Here is a 22,735-nt window from a genome sequence, read left to right as displayed (position 1 = left end):
AGTATAAAGAACACATTTTCAAAAAAATATATATATACATAATAATAACCCATATTCCCTATTAACGAAACACAAAGGCGGATCAACAACAAAATCTTGGGGGGAGGGGGCAATGTGACAAGGGCGCTTAAAGCTGACCAAATTGACAAGTTTATAAAAAAGGGTGAAAACAAAAAAACAAATACGGAATGAGGGTGCCAGATAACTCTGGGGGGGGCCCTGGATCTGCCAGTGACAAAAATAATACAATAATGAACAAAACTTATCTAATTGCCCATACCAAATAAAACAAAGAGCTGACCCGAATCCAATTCACCGGTGCCATGCGAGTTAAACAATAAGACCCTCGTCCTCACCTTCATCATCATCGTGGAAAATAGGAGGTATTAAACCCAGAGGAATTCCTACAGGCATATCCGATCGGTATACGTTGACAACATGACGTAGACCTTCATGAAGCCTAAGATTTTTTTACACTATTCCGATTAGAAAAGTGGAAGAGATAAATTATTTAAAATTCTATTTCATAGGAGTTTCACAAACCATTTCATGAAGAATAAATCTTTTTGTGGCTTTTATATTAGAAAAAACAACAGATATTTTTTTAAGTTGTAATTTCAAAAGAATTTCAGAAAAATACCTTTATATTAGAAAAATTCAAGCAAAAATCAGCAAAAAACAGCAATGAATTAAACTGTAGATGGTAGTATAGTCTTATTTCTTATGCACATAGAACGTTGCAATCAGCTTTTAATTTTCACAAAATGTTTTTGCCTACCTCTGAACAAGCACTGTCCAGGAAGGTTGACGCATGCTTAGCAGATTCTGCTATTAAAATTGGTAGAAAATCAATTATAATAAAAAAATTTCAGTTATATGTCTTATCCTTTTTCTCTATTTCTTAAAAAAACATAAGATACGACTAGACTAAGGTGGTGAATTTTGTGATGTTTTGATAACTGTGTTATCCTATTGAGTTTATTGAGTTTATTTATTTTTGATAACTGATACTGTGTTTATTCCTATTGAGTTAGGAATAAAGTGAATACACCATTTGATGCCTTTTTTATGCTGATTACAAATATAATAATCATTTCTATCAGAAATGAATTTCAGCCCCCCCCCCTTAACCTAACCCCACCCCCATATGTGCAAATATGTATCCTGAATTGACATATATAGGGGGGGGGGGCTAAAATTCATTTACAAAAGAAATGGTTTTTATATTTTTAATTAGCATAAAAAAAGGCATCAAATGGTATATTCAATTTATTTGAAACTCAATAATATGATTTGGTAAAAATTTACCAAGTTAGTGCCAGCGCAGTGGCTGCCCTCCTCAGAATTCTATAATTCTTTATATAAATCTGAAAATTATTGCAAAGAATTTTAAAATGGCCTACCTAGCCTACTTATATTGTTCCTGAAAGTAGTTTACTTCACACTACCCCTATACCACGTAATATGCAAATGTATAGTCCAAATTAGTAAAATTTCAATTTAGCTATCTTAGAAAGGGGTTAGGTTAGGAAAATGAAACTTTCAGGGATGGGTGTACAGACTAAAGTACATCCTTGGAAGATATTTTGAAGGATAAATTTTTTGTTGTTCATATTATTGACTTATGAATAAGGTAAACAAACCACTTGATGCCATTTTTATGCTCTCCAAATATAATAATCATTTTTGTCAGCAATGGGTCAACGGATTCGGTTTTTCTGAAAATAGTTTAATAAGACCATTCCTGGAGTGCCTATTTATTCATTCTTTGTACCAGGCAGTTAACTTCCCGACAAGATATAGAAATAGCCAGAACCCTTCGCTACTTGATCTACTACTAGCAAAAGACCAAGAGTCTATAATAAGCATCGCGCCCCTACCACCATTTGGAGCTAGTGACCACATTGTCATAAGTTGCAGTTTTAGACTGCGTCTTCAAAGACTAGAATTTACAAAAAATGTGTACACTGATTACAGTCTTAATTTGTCAGGAACTGACTCAATGTGATTGGTCTTTCATTGAGAATACAGATGTGGAAGAGTCATGGACAACTGCAAAAAGAATATTACTGAAGGCTATTGAAAATCACTCTTCTACAAAATGGAAAAGGAAACCAATAACCCTCCTGTATATTACAAAAGAAATAAAAATGGCTAGGAACAGAAAAAAGAAATACTGGAAGCTGTACACAAAGAATCAAAACCAGGCTGACTATTACACAAAATATAAGCAGGCGCGTAACAAGCTTAGAAGTCTCTCCAGAAATATCACCGAGAAGTATGAGGAATCAGTGGTAGCTGCAACAAAAACAAACCCTAAGAAATTTTGGAGGTATGTGTTATCGGGTAAGCCTGGAAGGCATTCTGTCACTCAACTTGTACAAGATGGATCTAAAATCTGCAACCCAAGGGAGATAGCTAATGCATTAAATAAGCAGTTTATTTCAGTATTCACAGTTGCAGATAATGCCCCACTTCCAGACCCCCCACAGTACAAAATTCAAAAAAGTATGCTGCCCATTAATGTTACTAAAGTAGATGTAGAGACTCAACTAAAGAAGATTAACCCAAATAAATCAACAGGACCTGACGGAGTGCCCCCTCGGCTCTTAAAGGAGACGTATGCAGTACTATCACATCCTCTCACCCTACTATTCCAAAAGTCCCTAAATACTAAATCTATTCCACAAGACTGGAAGGAAGCTTACATTACACCTGTTCATAAGGGAAGCAGCAGAGATGAAGCCAGCAACTATCGACCAATTAGTCTCTCCTCGGGAGTGGGAAAACTTCTTGAAGGCATAGTTAATTCAGCCATTATTGTACACCTAAATGCGAACAAGCTACTATCTCCTAGCCAGCATGGCTTCCACCCCAGTCGATCAGTTGATACTAACCTCATTGATGCTTACGAGCATGTCACAGAACTTATGGACATGGGATCCCCAGTTGATATGATATTATTAGACTTAGCGAAAGTGTTTGATAAAGTATGTCATAGGAGGCTAAATTCTAAACTCCACGCAATAGGCCTCAACGATGAAGTCATAAATTGGACAATGCAATTTCTTACCAACAGGAAGCAGGTGGTAAGAGTATTTGGGGATTGTGGATCAATTTTCTTCTCAGAATCAGCAGATGTAGAAAGCGGAGTACCCCAAGGCACAGTTTTGGGCCCAACTCTATTCAACATCTATATTAATGATGCATCTTCAATCATAAAGAATAAGAGATGCTTATATGCTGATTATTCCAAAATAATCAGTCCAATTTATGACCCCCAAAGTACCAAAGACATCCAAACAGATCTCAATGTACTCTCAATGTGGGCAAAAACCTGGCAACTAGAATTTAATATCCAGCAATGCAAGGTCATAAATTTTGGAGCAAACAACCCTCTCAGCCAGTATTTTATAGAATCCAATGGTGGTTCTAAACAGCCACTTACAACCAGTCACTGCGAAAAAGATCTGGGAGTCTTGGTTGATAAAAAGCTCAAATTCAACTTACACATGCAGTCTGCAGTAACCAAAGCCAACCAAACTCTCGGTATAATAAAGAGAACGTTCTGCAGTAGATCTCCAGCAGTGATTACTAAGCTCCTAAAGGGCCTGATCCGACCAAAATTGGAATTTGGGATGTCCATTGTCACGCCAGTTAACAAGCTTGACCAATCGATTCTGGAATTAGTGCAGCGGAGAGCAACAAAATGCATAAGGGGTTTTCAAAATTTGCCATATTCTACCAGACTCCAGAGGCTCAAAATACCATCTCTCACATACCGACATAAGCGAGGAGATGTATTGATGACATTCAAATTGATCTGCAACCACAATATCATCCCTGACTTATTCCAGTTAGATAGTTCGTCAAGAACAAGAGGGCACCCCCTAAAGCTCTACCGGAAATGCACTAATACCAGGCTGCGAAACAAATCTTTCTCCACCCGTGTGGCTGGCCTATGGAACTCCCTTAGCCAGAATACAGTCCATGTCCCCTAGTACTGAAGCCTTCAAGTCAGCTGTTGACAGAGATTGGTGCAGCAAGCCATGGTACACAGTTTAGGATGTGCCAAATGAGCTGAGCCACCATCATCATTGACCGGCGTCTACAGGATTGGTCCTTATTGCTGGCTCGTGCGATTTAAGGTAATTTAAGGTAATTAGGAGGGGGGGGAGGAGTTTAAACTTACCTCTCATTTACATCAGAAATAAAATTTACCCCCCCCCTTAATGTGCAAATATATACCCTGAATTGGTATATATAGGAGTGGGGGTGAAATTCACTTCAGACAAAAATGATTATTATATTTTGAAAGAGCATAAAAAAGGCATTGAGTGATATGTTTACTTTATTCATAAGTCAATAATATGAACAAAGACAAAATTTACCTTTTGAAGTACCTACATTCACTCCTTCTTACTCTAGAGGGCAGTGACCTTTGAGGACCTTTAAAAATCTTTTTGTTATTAAAGTGAAACCTTGCACAACATATCTTCTGCTTAAATAAAGTACAAGAAACCTGTTTTCTACTTTACTCAATCCTAATTTATGAGGTTTCAAAGATCTGCAAATACATTTCCTAAATTTAGAGGAAAAAAACCATTTGCATGACTTAAAATTCTACTCAAATAACAGGAATTGCATTTTCCAAACTGAAACCAGAGGAAAAGAAACTGATGACTGAAAATTAGAGTAAAATATTGTTTTGTCAAAATTTAAATAGGTAGGCAAGCCTTAGAAATCAGAAGAGGGTTAACATGGAAGCTTGGCAATATCTCCCCAGAGTAGACTATGGCCCTGGATTCATTACTTAAAGTTTCATTTGCTAACTTAACCCCTTTTCAAGGTAGTGAAACTAGAATTTTACTATATTCTCCATGAATTTTTCCATTGTGTGATGTCATAAATTGTGTTCTTCAAATAAATTTAACAGCAAACTAGCATTGTCAGAAACATCAAGCAACAGGAAAATTTATGAATAAGATATAATTTTCACTACACATTTACCCATTAGGGGGTAGGAGTGAAGTAAAACAAAGTTCTCATTGAGAAAACTTTTACCACCAGGGAGCTCTGTGTGGTAAGGAAAATCTACAAGGCACTTGTCTGCCCTTATTTAGAGTTGCAATAGTTTTGGCATAACCTCTGAATGATAAGGATGCTAAGACACTTAAGAATGTTCAGTGTCAAGCCACCAAGCTTGTACCACACCTTAGCCTAACCTTACTTTTGCCTATGAAGAGTATTTTAGATCCCTAAAACTCACATTACTGATGTCCAGAAGAAAAAGGGAGGTGTCATCATGACTAGCAGGCTGCTTAAACATGCAAATCTAAGTTTACTTTTCTCTCCACAACTCCAGTGCCACCAGCTAACACAGCCAGAAACTAAAGGTTCTCAGAAGTCAATAACATATGCATCAGAACTCCTGCACTGTTTATTCTTTGCCACTATTGAATAGTCTCTCAGATGCCGCTGTTCCATCCAAGGCGGCTGAATTATTCAATAAGACATTGATTAGGACTGGATAAATTTGGAATGGAAGCTAACTTGGGATACTGCCAAACCTTGATGAAGTTCACACCCCCAGCAAAATTTTCTGTAATTCAAGTATCCAGAGAAACATGTCAGTTTTCTTTAGTATATCTTGGCCTTTATGGTAGCCTACTCTATGGCTTATTTTTCACTCTTACTTTCACTTGATTTGGACAAATTGGCTCCAACTTAGCCCCCCCCCCTCCAAGATTTTGACAAAATTACACCACTGCATGTAATGGGACAACTTTTGTAATTGAAACACAAAACATCACAAAAACACAGGGAGACCTACTGGCAATAGTTTTTTCCAAGAGTGCAAAGACAGAGTTTGCTTGAGACACAGTCTTCTTGCAGTTTGAATCAAATTTATACTGGTTGTTGACAACCATTTCATGATTCCTTTCTTCATCCGCTCTTTACAGCTCTTGGATTGACCATAGTATGTTTAAAACCTGGGTTGGACTTGTCAAAATGTATAAACTTACATTTGTCAATATTGAAGTTCAGATGTTGTTGCCCAGTTGCAGAAGTGAAGTGTAGATTTTATATTGCTGCTGTGTTTGTCAAGGGGGGTGCAAGCCTAAGGTCCTTCTTTTTAGCCAGTTCTATTCTGTACATGAGGTGTGAGTCTCCTTTCTTAAAAGCCATTTCACACTGCTCATATTTTTCTTTAACAAAGGTGTGGTGAGTACATCATATTGCTTTCTCCACAGCTGTTTTGAGTTGCTTGTTTTGCTCTCTGCTTTCTCTTTCATGCTTGTTGGCAATATTGCACTTTTCAATGCAGAGATAAATGATGTTGTCTTTGACAACATCAGGGCTACACAAAATCAACAAAATGGTGACAGAGCTGCTGACATTCTCAAAAGCATATTCCCTGTCAATTTCTGCCAAGAAAACTAAGGCCATAGTTTTTCACATGAAAAAGTCCCTTCAGCCCCCAGTTATTGGGCTGGATGGTATACAAATCATGTATGATACCTCACCAACTCCTTTGGAGGATATATTAGACCCTAACTTAACCTTGAAGAATCAAATAGAATCAGTAAAACAATCTTGTGTAAAGAAACTTCTGATCATGAAACAACTAGGAGGCACAAAATGGGCCAGCTTTCCAATTGTGATGCTGGACTTCTACAAGAGGTTTTTACATTCTAAGATAGAATATTCTCTAGAAGTATTTGGAGGCTGCTGCAAGACAAGTCTGACAAAGCTGGAAACTATTCAGAACATGGCAGTGGGTATCCCAAATCATACACCAAGTTATAAACTTAGAGCTCTTTCTGGAATGCCTACAATACAAGACAAGAGAAATATCTTGATTGTTAAATATTTCACAAAGATCCAAGCAATTGGCTATAATCATCCAGTTTTTGAAATAACTTTTGCCTCTAGTCCTTTGAAAAAAAACAGATGCCCAAAGTAGGTCTTGGGTGCTCTTTAATGATCTAGTTTTGACATGGAAAGATGAGGTCATCCAATTTTAACCATTTTCACAAGACTCCCAAATGGAAGTTTGCACCAGTTGAAACTTGGCTGGAGCTTATTCCAGTCAAAAAGTCAAGGTATCTACCCAGTCAAGTGCAATCTATTTTCAAGGAAAAAATGACAACCTGCTTCAGAAATTCCATACCAATATTTACAGATGGGCTACTGAAAGGAGGCAGAGCAGCAGCAGCTGTGATGATTCCTGAATATTGCTTAAATATAGGCCTATCCGCTAGGCTTCCAAATGACACATCCATCCTTACAACTGAGCTAAAGACTATGTTTGAAGCTGTAAATGCCATTAATAAAAAGCCTCCTGAATCTAGGAAGGTGATCTTGCTCTCAGACTCCGACTCTGCCTTACAGCTCATGAGCCAAGTCCTTAGGTCTGTAATAGACTCTGATATAGCAAGTCTCAGGAAATTAATATGGAGTACTCAAGAAAGAAATATCAAGCTTTATTTACAGCACATGCCAGGTCACCAAGGCATTAATCATAACAAGGTAGCCAAATTACATGCAAATAAAACAACAGACATCCACATAGACCCAACATTAGAATAAGAAAACTCTACATGATGCAAGTTGGAGAAGAATTCTCAAGAAGAATATACCATAACTAAAACTCATTTTTCCATCATGTGAAGAAAATGCCCTATACTTCCAAATTTGAAGTGATACATTGATTGTGAGGAAAGAAAAATATAACTGGAAAAATAGAGGGGACCCAAATTGTAGATTTTGTTCTTTAGTCCCTGAGACTTCACAACACCTCATCTTTAGCTGCAATAGTATTGCAAAATTGGCAAATAAAACAAGAAATTTTTTCATTATTGAAAATAAAGCCTGACACAACTGAACTGCTTAACATCAAGCTGCCAGGAAATGAGGAAAGAATACTATTCTGGCAGATTATTTGTTTTCTATAGTGGAATGACAGTTTAGCATGGTTGACGTGACCCTGAAACTGCTTCAGTTTGGTTAAGTGGAAGTATAATTAGAGAAAGGAATATTAATATTTGAAAGAAATAAACCAGCAGAAAATTTTTATGAAGCTGAAAGGAGACTGTTTTTAGACTCCAAATGCTGTTTTTCTGAAGAAGAAGCAGTGGCAGATCTAGGGGAGGGGTGAGGGGGGCGCGCACCCTCCTGACGTAGTCTAAAGTAGTGTAATTTACTTAAATAACTTAAGCTTGCATTAATTAAACTTGCTCCTAATGCAAGTTTGTCAGATCAGCCTATTTTGTGCCCCCCACCCAAAAAAAAAATAATCCTGGATCCACCCCTGAGAAGAAGGCTTTGTGTTATCTTTTTGGGTACCTAGTGCAGAGAGAGTGACAACAAACAATTTGTGTGCTGCTAGTTGTTGTTGTTGTTTAGGGTTTGACAAATTCAACCAATAGGTCATATGCGTTTGTATAACTTGATTGTTCTGTGCCTTCTGTAATCACTAGCTTGCTTGGGCGTCATTTCAGTCAATATTCATTGAACCTGATCATGTATCACTCATCTTGCTATTGGTAGGGGGTTATTCACCTGCAGTAACTGCTTGTATTGAAAAACAGGAATCAAAATAATACAACTATGCTTTGTCATACAGCAATTAAAGTACATATACAACACAATTATAATAAATAATACATTTTTACATTATAACCTCTTACATACTTCAGTATATAGAAAGTTAATGAGATAAAATATTAAAATATAAATAAGGATAATAAAATCAAATAAAATAGAAAAAAGGATAACTCTAATATAAAATAATATGGGAGGGGGCATAATGGCCTGCAAGATTAAAATAATATGGAGCCATCTACAATATATCTTGCTAATTATAGGGTTTAATCACCAGCAACACCATCCAGCAGTTATAAAGAGGAACCAGAATAAAGCAATTTACTTTATCAAATAGCAATTATAATGTTTATACAAGTCAATTAGAATAAATAATACAAATAACCTGTCACCTAAATCAAAATATAAACAAATGAGGCAACTCTAAAAAAGAAACATGCAGGAAAAACATCTGGGAATGAACCACACCAGTAGTCTTAGCCAAATTATTTAATAAGTCTGTGCTTAGTCAACCAGGCCGAACTCACGGAAAAACAGTGGAAAGATAACTAGTCATTTGTCTGAGAAGTGGCTAACCTAGGTCTCTGTAGCCTAATTATAGCACCTTCTGGGCTAGGTACAGACTCCTTTCCTTTACAATTCCTTTCTGCTTTGCTAGGGCTACTGGTAACTGCTTACAATTTGGGAAGGCTTACACCTTCTCTATATAGGTTTTTAACTGACTTATTTAAGCTACTGACTGCATTTTGAAAATGTTTTGGTGCTAACTTAGAAAGCAGTTCACAAATAGATGTAATAACCTGAGTTAGATCAGAGATCTGCTTTGCAACACCTTCAAACATGGCCATGTGCCTCATGTTGAGTTCCTCAACTAGAGGTTGATTAGGAGTCAGTGGAGGGAATGAGTCTTTGTGCACCATGGGGATGGGTTCTGTTTTTTCAGGAAGTCCTTTCTTCAAGACCTCAGCAACAGTCCTCATGGGGACATTATTGCTGAAAGAATAAGTAAAAATAGCTTTCTTCTCCATGAATACTGGGCACTTCCTGGAATTAGCGGCATGGTTACCATTGCAGTTACAGCACTTAAGTACCTTACCTTCCTTAACTGTTTTAGATTGGCGACATTCTTCAAGGGTGTGTTGTCCACTACAAAGTAGACATCTTCTGCCTCTGCGGCTATCAGAAGCCATGTGGCCAAAACCTTGGCAATTGAACCACTGTATTGCCCAGGGGATAAACTGCTTAACTGTACACCTTGCACCCCAAACCGAGATTTTCAGAGGGAACTGGACATCCTGAATAAAGATGCAAACCAAAGGGGTAACTGATGGGCTTGGGTTTTTAAAGCCCAATGTCACTTGTTGTATTCTGTCATCAACTTGGACCTCCTTGACAAAATTGTTGAGATGGGTGACCTCCTCAGACGGGATAAATACAATACCTTTTCCATTTCTGATTAAAGCAGGGTTAGAGCTAGGACCAGGCACAAACTTTACTTTACATCAGTTTACTGCTATATCTGAAATAGAAAGTATAGCAGCAGCTACCAACTGGTTCACAGCTATGATGATAACGTAGCCGTCTGGTCCATGTCTTTCTAACATTGACCCATAATGGCCCCTGCACTCATGATTTTGAAGATGTTGAAATAGTTTTTTGGCAATAACTGTTCTACTTCCTAATGTCAACAACCTACTGGTCTCATTTGGACCTTCAACACCTAAAGCCAAACTCCTTACACTAGAGTTATTGGGGCCAGGGGTGACAGGACTACTAACTGTCATGTCAGTCATCACAAATAAAACCCAAAAGGGTTAAAAATAAACAGGTGAAACAACAAAACCAAATCACAAAAAGGAAGTAAATTGTCAAATAAATAAAACAAATATTTGCTACAAGCAGAGGGAGGGGGGGGGGGCTCAGTCAATAATAAATTTTGCAAGCAAAATAAATAAAAAGCAGGCACAGCACTAAGTTTCAAAGCAGGGTAAAAAAGGGTTTGATAAGCACTCTCAAGCAATTTGGTAGTTGCAATATGTAGGAATCTGAGAAAATTTGCAGCAAGCACACTAACAGTCAAAGCAAGCCAAACGCCAAAAAATGCACAACAAAACGAGTGTACAAGTGTCAGGGACCCAAAGGGCAGAGCCCCTTGTGTTTTAATCAACAAACTGTGGCAAAGAGGCTATCCCTAATAGGGAATTACCAATTTTGAAAATATTTGGTGCATTTCAATTTCAATTTGTCTTTTCTTCCCTCGTGCTGCTAGTTATTAGGTTGCTAATATCACTCTTATGTAGAGGCACTGGGGAGTCAGATGTGAGCTCTATGATCTTGTCTAATAGGGTGGCTATGTCAGCTGTTGAAGTTGCTTTGTCATTCATGAGACCTACTCAAAATTCAGGGAGGTTCCTAGACAGCTTTGCAGCTGTTTTAAGTCTTATTCTGAAATTAGACATTACAAGAGAATGGTCACTATCAAAGTCACCACCAGCTAGACCCCGGCGCCGCGCCGATGAGGGAAGACCGGTGGCGGTGGGGCCAAAACAGCGCGGTGCGCCGGCGGCACGATCAATTTTGACCGCAAACATTAATGTTTTCATCAGTCTTTCTCAAATCAAAGCTTAAATTTACAACAGATTCGAGCCTATTCATGAGTTCAAAAATTCACAAGTCGCTGGCTGCAAACTGGTCTTCTTCGTTATTCATCAAGAGAAGTAGAAATCTGGTAGAAACGAAATGGCTGTGGCGTTTCAGAACCCTTGCATAATACGAGCAGTTGAAGTATCTACTAGTTATGTATTCTTAACATAAATAATTATCAAAATTAGTAGTTTTTTTCGTCAAGCATTACTGCATATACAACTTCAAATACCATATCACAAAATTTGTCAGTTATCTGGGTAAAAACTTTGAATATAACTTTGAACTTAGAAGCTTAATTTTTTCATAATGCCCTTTGCCTATAGGCTATCTGTTTTGTCACCTTTAAAACAATTGAAATGGGCGACTTTGATATTGATTGTTTTTTTTTGCTCTTTTGGATTCTTAAAAAGACTTCTTGTATTAAAAACTGGTTTTTAATTACAATTTAAAAAAAAAATGCATTTTAAAGTTTTTTGGCTTCTTTATAGAATATATGTCATGTAGGCTAAGGCTGAACTGCTGCTTTTTTATTGCTTTCAACTGTTCTTTTGGATATTATTCGTTTTTTTTCTTTTGGGAATTCATTCCAAATTTTAAATTGATAAATACCTAATATCAACCAAATTATAAACTGCATTTAAATGGAGTAAAATTATCAAATTGAAAAATACATGATGAAGACTTCATATGAGAACATTTCAATTATACTGAAACAAAAAACACTTAATGGTTTTATTCGGTATGAAGAAAAATTAAATGCCAGCTATTTTCTGGTAAAAAATGAAAAGCTCACCATTTTTAAATGTAAATAAATGAAATAATATGCAGACTGAAGTAGCTCCAGGAAGATGTTGAGATTTTCTTCCTAGTTCGTCGCTCTTAATCCAAGCAAAATGTTAGGACACTTAGTATCAGTTATTGAGTGTAAGCTTTAATTCCCAAATGCTCAAAAAAATTAACAAATTTAAAAAAGTCGCAACAATAAGTCACCTGTGGTCAAAATACTCAAAGACTCCTCTTAGATTCCCACCCAGGCTCAAAGCTTCTGCTATGGTCATTTCCATGGAAATCTCCAAAGAGCTTCTTTTTAAAATAGCTTTCAAGCGTAGTTAGGGGTATTTAGCCTTTTTTGCTTTTCTTCAAAGCTATGAAAAAATTGTTATAATATTCCAAATGTTACATTTGTTACATTTGTGCATATTTTTGGTCATCATTTGAGGGGTGATCGAATTTTTTTAACCACTGTAGATACTTAAGAACGTTGCAACATCTAGTACCCTGAGGTCATGAGACTACCAAAGACTCCTCCTTGAACCTTCAAAATTGAAAGCTTTTATTATGACCGGGCCTTTTAATGTGGCTTGGGTGCTGGACAAAGGGCACCAGGGCCTCTCGTACGCAACGTTAGATCGGGATGTTAATATCACTTTCTGCCCATCAAGACCTTTTGGTGCAACTCTGTCTGTTGCTTATGAATAAATATTTTCAATTAAACCCGCTTCATCAGTAAGAAAAAAAAACGGATTGGACACATATGTACCTTTCCCTTTGGACGATAAAACCAGGTAAATGCTGTATTAAGCATGAATCACGGAAATATTTCTAATTTTTGTAAACTTTTCAACTTTTTGGCATCCCTGCTTTCAAAAAAAAAAAAAAAAAAAAAATCAAGGTACTAACACTTAAATATAATAACTCCCTATGCCCCCTGTGGATACTATCTTGATAGGACACCGTCTCTGCTTTAAATAAAAAAAATAATTAACTTATTGGCACCCCTGCTTTCCAAAAAAAAATCGAGTTATTATAATTTAAATATGATTGCTCACCCCCCCCCCCTCTGGATACCACCTTGATAAAATGCCGTCTCTGCTTTAAATTAAAAAAATATCTTTTTGGGATCCATGCTTTCAATAAAAATTTTTTTGAGATATTATCATTTAAATGTAATACCCCCTACCCCCCCCCTCTGGATACCACCTTGATAGGATACCGTCTCATCTTTCATTAGAAAAATAAGTTACTTAATAATTAATTAGGTCACTTATACACGCAAAATAACGTTAAACAGCTTAGTGTTCCTTGAAAAAAAATTGAGGGTATGAGTAAAGGGGTACATTGACAACAACAAAAATGTCGAAATTATTCAGATACAACTCAAATTATTCGAAAAGTAATTTATAAATTCGTAGCAGTATTAAATAAGACCTAAAGAATCCAATTAAAAGGGAGCAAACACCAAAACTAATTTAGGCCAGTAGCCTATGAGAAATCACAAATTATCCAAGACAAAGAACAAGTCTTAATGGGGGGCCCTGGGTATATCAGAATATTTCAATGGTTTCCCAGGAAATTTGATATCATTTTATTCTGTCTCCACTTTAAATGAAAAAAATAGTTATCCTTTTGGCATCCCTGCTTTCAATAAAAAAAAGGTATTATCACTTGAAAATGACAGCCCCCTATCCCTCCCCCCTATAAGCAATAATTTACAATTTATTGATGAGTTATATTTTTGGGGTAGCTTCGAACAATTGAGTATTAAACATTCAGGCATTCAACAATTGAGTATTAAACATTAAGAAAATCTTATCTAAAAACACCAAAAAAAAAAAAAAAAAAAAAAAAAAATATGCGAACTTACAATTCAGCAGTAGAAACAAACTGTCGGCTGTCAATTTCAAAATCCAACTGAAGGCTGAAGCTGTATAATAGTAAATTCGTTCTATAATTCTGTTTAACTTTAAAATAAGATTTTTGACAACGAACGGTGTAAGAAAGAGCGATTGGGAAACTCCATTCGAAATTATTTAAACTCATTTCAGAAAGAAGATACTGTTTTTTGTCAGCGCATGAAGAACTGTGTCTAATGTAGTATTTGAAATTGTACATAGCATCTGTCTGATTTTTATGCAAAGGAACAAAAGAGACGAACATTAAAGAACAAGAGAGCAGTGAAGAATTATGGTATGCAAAGTAATATTTGGCAGGGATAGTCACTGGTGGTAAATCGCTAGGGGTGGCACCGTGATTGCGTGATTTTCGGGGATTCGGGGAGCCAAATTTTTTTTCGGGGTGACACAGAGATTTTCGGGGAAATACCCGAAAATTCGGGGATAGTGCAAGCATTGCTTGATTTCTAATCAGGAAAATCGAAATACTAAACCACACGAGAAGGAAAAGCTCCGACTTTGCGGTTGAAGCAATAAAGAATTGCCGCAAAATTAATTTAAAGTCGACCAAACGCCGCCGCCTGTCTCGGCGGCGGCGCGCCGGCGGCGTTACAAAACTTCGGTGGCGTTCAACCGGGCCTCTCGTCGGCGGCATTCGGTCGATCCGCCGGCGCGGCGCCGGGGTCTACCACCAGCTAGTGTGGCCATGTCAGTGACATACAACCTCAAATGTCTAGACACAAGGATGTAGTCTATGAGATTTTGAGTTTGAACTCCTTATCAGGGGAGTTCCAGGTAGTTTTAAATCAGGGTATGTGCTTGAAGAGTGTGTTCATAATGACTAAAGCACTTTTTTTGGCAGAATCCTATGAGGCATTCCCCTCTTTTGTTTAGTTGCCTGTGGTCAAATTGCCTGTCACATTTCCATGAGTGGTCTTGCCAGCAATGGCATTAAAGTCACCAATGACAAAGAGCACATCCTTTTTTGGGATGGAATCGACTAGAATTTGAAGTTGAGGATAAAAAGTTTCAGACTCCATGTTTTCTCTACTGGATTCTGGAGCATAAACTTGGATTACTGTTATATTGGCAAGTGATCCTTTCAACCAGATCATAATAAGCCATTCAGATATGGGAGTTCTAGTAATCAGAGATTTACTAGCCCTCCTGGACAGTAGAAAGCTGACTCCCTGTTGATGTTTTCCATTATTATGTTCAGAGAGAATTAAAGTGCAGTTGCCGTGTTTCTCTGCACCTGTGAATTGGAGGTGGGTTTCAGATAAACCAATAATATCTCAGGTATACCAGCTAATCTCTGTCACAAGTAAGTATATTTCTCCTTGTTTTGTAAGGGCTCTAGTATTGAAGATACCAACTGACATGTCTGCTTTTGGCAATACAATGGCATCCAGGATTGGGGTTGTCACATTCGTGTGATTCATGGTTGTCACATCGTCGGTTGCCCTGGACATAGTAGTTCTGAACGTATAGTCTTTCTTGGTTACTCTGGACAAAGTTACACTGCCTTTTATATTTTGAGAATGAAGTTTATAGATTTAATTTGGATTTCAATTGGCAGACCCGACCTAGTTATCACATGCTGTTATTATTGCTCTAACAAACTACAAGGAAACCCAAGGAGAAACAAATATATTCAGTGAAAACATTGATATCAATTATAATGATAAAGAATTGATCAGACTATAATGATACAATTATTTAATTACAACAAAAAGCAGTATATTCTATATTGAAGGTGGTTTGCATGTAGGCACAGAAGCAATCAGCAAAAACTAAGGGGAGCATCAGGGGATTACTGTAGGAAGGAGTTGTTTTAAATGCTGAAAGTGTAATATCAGGGTATAATTAAACTCTTAAGTGGCTGGGGACGATTTTGAATGGTCACTTGGAGGTATCCTATTCATTCTCTGTGTTCAGACGTGCTTAAAGGACCTAAGCCACAATTCTTTATTCAGTCAGAATTCATTCTTCTTTGATTTTTGATTGGTTCAACAAGCTTATTCTAGATACTACTTGGCTGATGGATAATACATCACTTTAATAAGGATTGACAAAATACATTGAAAAAAAAAGAAGAAAATCTAGGAAAACTTGTACAAATCTTGATATTTTTAGAGAACGTTTAGCACAGAGCCGAAAGGGCCCTTTCAGGGTCGTATCTGTAATTTTTTTCAGGGGGAGGGCAATCAAGACCCAGGGGGAGGGCAATCAAGACCATTCTAGAGGGTTAAGTTTCAATTGACATATTTTTGGAGTGTATATTTGAGCTAATGTTGAATCTTAAATTGATAAATTATAGACTGCATTTTACTTCATTTGTATTTAGGAACTGGTTTAAACTGTAATGTATGCATTGAGTTTATGTGCAAGATCATAAACTTTAAATTTATTTTCAAAACTGAGTCACCAACCCATGCTTTACATTTGCAATTCTGTGCAATGATTACAGGGCTGCCACAAAGTCCCTAAAATCAAGTGAATTGATAAAGTTCCCTAAAGTTCCTTTTTTTGCTTTGGTTTAAAGCTCCGTATCCTGAAGGCTACCAATACCTGTGAGTATACGGTTTTCAGTATTTTTGTTTTGATTGAGGTACCTGTTTTGATTTGTCTAAGAAAGACAAAACTTATTGTTACAGAGGCTACAGCGTTACTCTCTGGACAGTGTAGACAGACTAGTCATGAAAAAGAGTGACCCCCTTTGTCTCTGAAGTCAATAGGCTAGGAGGTGGGTGTCACTTTGTCACACACAGAGACAAAAAAAGAAAACAGAAAATTGCTCAAAATACAAAGGAGGCGGTGTTGAAACCAGGTTGCTTGTGCGATTTTTGAGCTTACATACATTTCTTGAATTATTAGACCACTTCTTAGTGTCCTTTTTTTATTTGAGTACATTTCTGGTAATAGCCTATATATTTTTCTACTAACTTCTTTTCGTTTTTTTAAATTTAGGGTTTGAAGTTTCAGTTTGAATTAAAGTGGGAAAGTGCAAATTCTGGGAGACTTGGTTGGAAGACAAAGATGCGAGAGGACACCAAAGGAAAGAGTGGTGTGGAACCGTTCCACGAGATCTGTTCCCTTTCTACTGTTCTATCTGCAACACATCGCTTGTGTATCAAAAGGGCTCCTACGCTTTACTGCAGAACGCCAGAATTGTTGAACATAGAAGATTGTTATTATAAAGCTAACGCCAAATCAACTTTATCTCTCAGCAGCATCTTCCTTGGAGAGCGGCGAACCAGAAAATGCCCATGCACATAGGTGCTTGCGTGGTGCGGGATGAAACAACAGTTACAAAAATTACACAGGTTCTGAAAATGATTGAGTCTGACTATTCTGGGAAATCTCAGACGGAATAGCAGATGTATATGGAAAAATGTTTTGAGATATAGTGGTCAAAAACTTTTCCTTTTGGCAAACTAAGTTTGCTTATTTTTTAACTGAAGTTCTTTGACCATATTTCCGTGAGATGATCCTTGAAGAAGTCGACAGAAACCAGTTGTTGAAAGCATTAACTTTTCTGAATCCCAATGAAGTTTCAAAGCCAGTTTCTGCTCACAGTTTATTATTATATGTTGCATAAAAGTTACCCATCGCGACGCAAAAAGACATATTAGTTGACAAATTTAAGCTAGTTAAGTTCTCCAGACTTCCATCTGAGCGAGGAAGGATCTACGACATCTGGAACAACGTGATTCAGGGAGGAAAATATCTAAACTTATCTGAAGTCACAAAAAGTGCTTTTAGCATTTCAAACGGGCCTGCCAGCATTGAGCGGGTTTCGCCCGTTCCATGTGAGTTCTCAGCAAAGAAAGAGCGTCAATGAATGAGTGAACTTTGAATGCAAAACTATTTGTGAGAAATAGGTGGGGCAGATACGGAGGACGCGAGCAAAATGCTGTCACTGAAGACTTGATAATACTGGCCAAATCCGCTAGAAAGACCTATGACTTGAACCTACAGCAGGAAAAAGCCTTGAAAGAAAAAACTGAGAGAGTGGCAGGATTTGGAAGCAAGAAAACGGTTGGGAGAGCAGCAGCTTGCTAACATCTCTTTGAAAAGACAGATAATAGAGACTTTCGAAAAATCTCTCAAAGAAAAAAAAAGAAGCGTTTGGTTCCAAGGAACAGGCCGCAGATAGCTACTTAAGGAAGCTCATAACCGGCTCAAAAAAGGCACTGAAAAGAAGGACATGGTCGAGATACAGCTAGCGCAGGCTATAATAGATGAGACTCAAAGAATCAGCAACAGTTAGAGTAAAAAAAGCCGTTACTGATCACATCTCTGTTCCAGTAGAAGAAAGTGCCAAAAAGTGGAAACAAATATGTTGTACGTTCTAGTTACCATACCCTTGTATCTTTCATCATATTTTTGTATCTGATTTTTTTTTGTATTCGAAAGTAAAGGGTTCAGAAAAAAAGCTCCTCCCATGACATGATGATTCTCAGGTGGTCGGTTTCTTACTGATCACCTGACAATTCTTAGATTTCACGGAGACATTCTGCAAATGATTATACCAATTTTTTTTTTCTTTGTCAAATGTCATTTGCTGTTGTGTCACTGCTTTTGCTTTCAAAATCTTTCTGAAAACGGACTTTTGGAGTCCATTTCACGTCCAGAATGGTCCCTTTTTTGACTAAAAAGAGGTCCCTTAGTCCCTATTTTTCACTACTTGAACCTGTGGCAGCACTGTGATTAATATTGACTTCTCATAACTTTTGAAGAAAAGTATGTGCTTAATTGTTTTTTTTTTCTTATATATATTTTGCAGTCTGACACAACTTTCACACATTTTGTTTTGTTGATATATTTTGCTTTGTACTGTAATGAAAACAATTTTTTTCAGGTAGCGGCCTGCTTGTTGGCACAGTAACTTCTCTAGTGCTATTTAAAAGTAAGTTTAGCTGTTACTGTTGTTTTCTGGCTGAGAAAAAGGGTCTTTAACATTCCATAGTCTTTAGAACAATAGGTACTCATAGTCAAAATTTAGTTGGGGTCTGGTATCCTAGGATTTATTAAGGATGAGGGGGATTTTCAAAATGTGGTTTTGTTGGCTAACATTTTAAATGCTATTAGGGTTTGTTCCAGATCAATACTATAAGGACAAGTAATTTAGCTGATATTACTGTTCAGAACTCTAAAGTTTGGCTAGCATCTCGTTATAGTTATTCTCAAGTTAACACCTTAGAAATTCGTAGGTAGCAATGCTGCAGCTATGAGTCATATGTGAAATTGCAAATGTTTCCACAGGTACCTGCACAAGAGAATATAAAGAGAAAATCCTCTTCCCTTTCTGTGTGCAGGCATACTTAAGACTCTCCTAGCTAATTCTATTCTTCAAAGATACCCAGGTTTATATAACAGTTTAGCTGTTCATTAAGCTAATGCTTCTCAAAATTTGAAAAAAGTGAACATTAGAGAACCACTTGGGGGCTCTTCTCAAGCTTATATGGAGCCTAATGATTCCACTTCTAACTACATAACTGGGGATTTAAGGGAACAATTTCTCCTAAGATTGAGGTTGTGACCTCTTTGTCATTTTACACTTTCAAAGGAAATGTCTACATAAACCTTTTAGAAAGTTGCAATTCAAACTGACTACTTTTGCTACAAAGTTTATTTTTTACGAAAACAAATCTAATGAAATTATTTTTTAGCGGTATTCGTAGTGTTGTTATTTTAGTTTGTGGAAAACCCTCCAAAAGTTGGCCCATAGAACCAAGGAAATCTATAAAAAACTGGATGTTAAGTGCTTTTTTATACGTTGGACCTCTTCTACTCCTAGAAAACTCTTCTGACCCTGCTGTCGCTTGAGATTGATCCTGTGTGCAGCTACTGTGTGCCAGAAGACCTATGGCTTAAACAAGTCATACTCAAACTATTAATCACAAATAGCTTGTCAAGCTACCAAATTTGGCCTGGAAACTCGCATTTGTTATAGGATAATAATAATAATATGTTTTGAAAGACTTTTATAAAAGCTGTATCCCAAAAAACAAACACACACATGCAAAAGAGGCCTAAATCCCCGTATCACATGAAGTTGTATATCCCTCTCATCATCAAAAGTTCAACCTCTTAAATGAGAACAGTAGAGGAAAATTTTCCCAAATCTTAATCCATCTTTCCATATCTTCTCCTAACCCTCAGTCTCCTAACATCCTTACCAAAAATTGGCAGACAGTTAGACCAAAGGGTGAACCTATAACCTAAGGTATTTAATAAGCAATTTATCTGATTAATGAAGTGTCTGGGAGTTAATGGTTTGCAAACCTTGATGTTCAGCCTGCTAGTATTACAAACGTAGGTGTCAATCAAATGAAAACAAAGCAATTTGCTCAAATCATTGGCAAACTTAAAAGTAGGATTTTCTTAAAAAAATGTTAAACATGCAATATGACCACATGAACAATCATTATCAACATTTGAATACGTAATGCTCATTTTTTTTGCCAACCAAAGCGAAAAGAGTACGTTTATCTGGTTTGAATCACATGTGAGAATGTAGTCATCAGTACTGAGAGCTTTCAACTATAATAAATTGGAGAAAGACACTTATTTGCTAGCATAAATTCTGGATTAAAGAAATATTTTCCGGAAACAATTTTTTACAGGCTTAAATAAAAAAATGTTCATTTACTTTTGGACCTAGACTCAATTCCAAGAACACAGATAACACACCTGAATTAAGAGGTTTGAATTTCAAAATGAAATAGATGGCTCTTAATGTCTTGTTGAGTGTAAGGAGTTATTTTAGTGTACCGAAACAAAGGCATTTACAAATTGACAGTTTTATTCATAGTCAAAAGAAAAATTTGAGACAACAAGTTTTAAATTATTATATTTCTTTTTTTCCTATTTGGAGCCACGCTTCCTCATAAATGATGATTTAGAAATTACTGTTTTTGTAAAGGTCTGTTGCAAGGCTGTAGACTACCCTGAGATAGGGGTAAAGAAACGTTGGGCGGGGGGGGGGGTCTTTTCGAGGGCTACTCCTTAACATTTGAGCAGTTCCACGGAAAGACATTTTCTACTCGAAGTAGTTTAAACCCTCCTCCAGTATGAAATTTCGTGTAAAAGTCTCGATTCTTGTTTGATTAATTCGATTGTGGCGCTTTAATCGGGGGGTCCAACTCTGGTGCATGAATGTCTTTCCGAGGAATCACTAAAAATGTCTAGGCATGATTCAGGAAAATTTATTTAAAATTATGCAGTATGATGCACATATAAAGTTGTGGTCCTTCAAACTTTTGCAGCCTATTCTGAATGGAAGGGGGGGGGGGCTAGTTACTATTATTAGATACAAAGGGTTGTAGACTAGGAACAGGCTGCAAACCCCCTAATGTAAACAGATAATAAAGGGAAAAAGATACAGAACAAATAAAAAGAGCACAGAGTAAAGTGAAACAAGATTTGTGGTTAATCTTCTAAAGATTAGAGAAAATTCTTAAGAATTTTCTAAAGCATACAACTCCCCACCCTTCTCACCAGTGTGAGCTAATAAAGTTCATATATCTTTTTCTCTATTTTTCTGTTATATTTCGGCTATAATTTGCTACACTCATTATCTCTCAGTAACAGCATTTTTTTGGCAGGAAGAGCCTGGCCAGTTATTTTTGGTCTAGGTTTTGGTGCTGGATTCTCCTATGGAAATTGTCAACAACTGTTCCAAGACCCTTACAAAGTTCACGTTACGCGCATTAGGGTAAGCTTTTTTCCCTTCATTAAACTCATACCTATTCTTAAGTTAAGCTATCGAAAACTGCAAAATGAAAAGGTTCTAGCTTCACTTTCATTAACTGAAATTTATTTATGAGTACTTCTAGACATTCTCAAAATATGTTAGGCTTAAAGCAATTGATTTTTGTTATTCCTTCCATTGAAAAGAAAAAAGATGAGACAGAAAGAAATTAAAATTCATTTTAGCTATGTGATTACGCCCTCGAGGTTTAATGAATGTCCCAAAAATAGTTAGTGGAAGAATACTTTCGTTTGCAAAATGTTTTACAAACAATGCAAAATTGTTTTATTGGAATTTGCAATAGCAGTTCTTATTTCACATTCTTTTTTGCCATCTTAAACGATAAATAAAAGTTCAAATAGGGATAAAATCCTTTTAATAGACAGTGATGATGATAACAGGGATAGAAATTCACAAAAATACCAGATATTTCGGTCACATATGCAGTGGCCGTCATCAGTAGTAAAACTTCTGAAGACGGTCACTGCATCTACGCCATCTTAAATGTTCAAAATTATAAACGGCTTACTATTGCAAATGACTGAGTTTTTTTTGTGTGTGTAGTTGGTATTAAAAGACATTTTTTTTAAATAAAAAAGATTTGAGCGTTCTTTACCTACTTGAGTGAAGTTCGGTTGCAACTAGGGCCATTGTGAAAAGGTTTCCTTTTTAAAGAAGAACCAATCGAAAATGTGATTCATTTTTCTCGTTTTTATGATATATCAAACAGTTCGTGGTAACAAACTGTAAGTAAGGAGTGACCCAGCTCAATGGTAACCGAAACTGTAGAAAACGGAATTTTGATACCAATAGATACATCAAAAGAATCAGATTTTAATGCTAATTTCAAATATATAAGTTCCATCAATTTTAATTCTACATAACAGAAGTTAAGGATCTAAGAAAACTTGGTGAATTTTCGAAAAAAGGGGAAACTATACCCTAAAAATCATATAACCTCAATGAAAATCACACAATCATATTCACATATCAGTGAACCCAGCCGAAAAGTTTTCAAGCTCCTATCTAGAAAAATGTGGAGTTTTGCATC

The 22,735-nt window shown here is 36.6% G+C and overlaps 1 protein-coding gene across 1 annotated transcript in view; it reads left to right on the top strand.

Moving 5' to 3' along the window:
• The first annotated feature begins 735 nt into the window (after positions 1-735).
• The window catches only part of LOC148949459 (MICOS complex subunit MIC10-like), a 25,404-nt gene continuing 3,404 nt past the window's right edge, over positions 736-22,735 (top strand). Inside the window, exons 1-3 of the mRNA XM_089092983.1 lie at positions 736-840; positions 18,790-18,837; positions 21,539-21,648. Of these exons, the coding sequence (XP_088949109.1) occupies positions 765-840; positions 18,790-18,837; positions 21,539-21,648 (234 nt within the window). The 5' untranslated portion in view covers positions 736-764. The remainder of the gene's footprint in view (positions 841-18,789; positions 18,838-21,538; positions 21,649-22,735) is intronic.

The sequence above is a fragment of the Artemia sp. Qi Xiang Cuo genome, chromosome 8 (assembly GCF_049724085.1).
Source record: "Artemia sp. Qi Xiang Cuo chromosome 8, ASM4972408v1, whole genome shotgun sequence".
Lineage (NCBI taxonomy): Eukaryota > Metazoa > Arthropoda > Branchiopoda > Anostraca > Artemiidae > Artemia > Artemia sp. Qi Xiang Cuo.
This window is presented reverse-complemented; position numbering and strand designations above follow the sequence as displayed.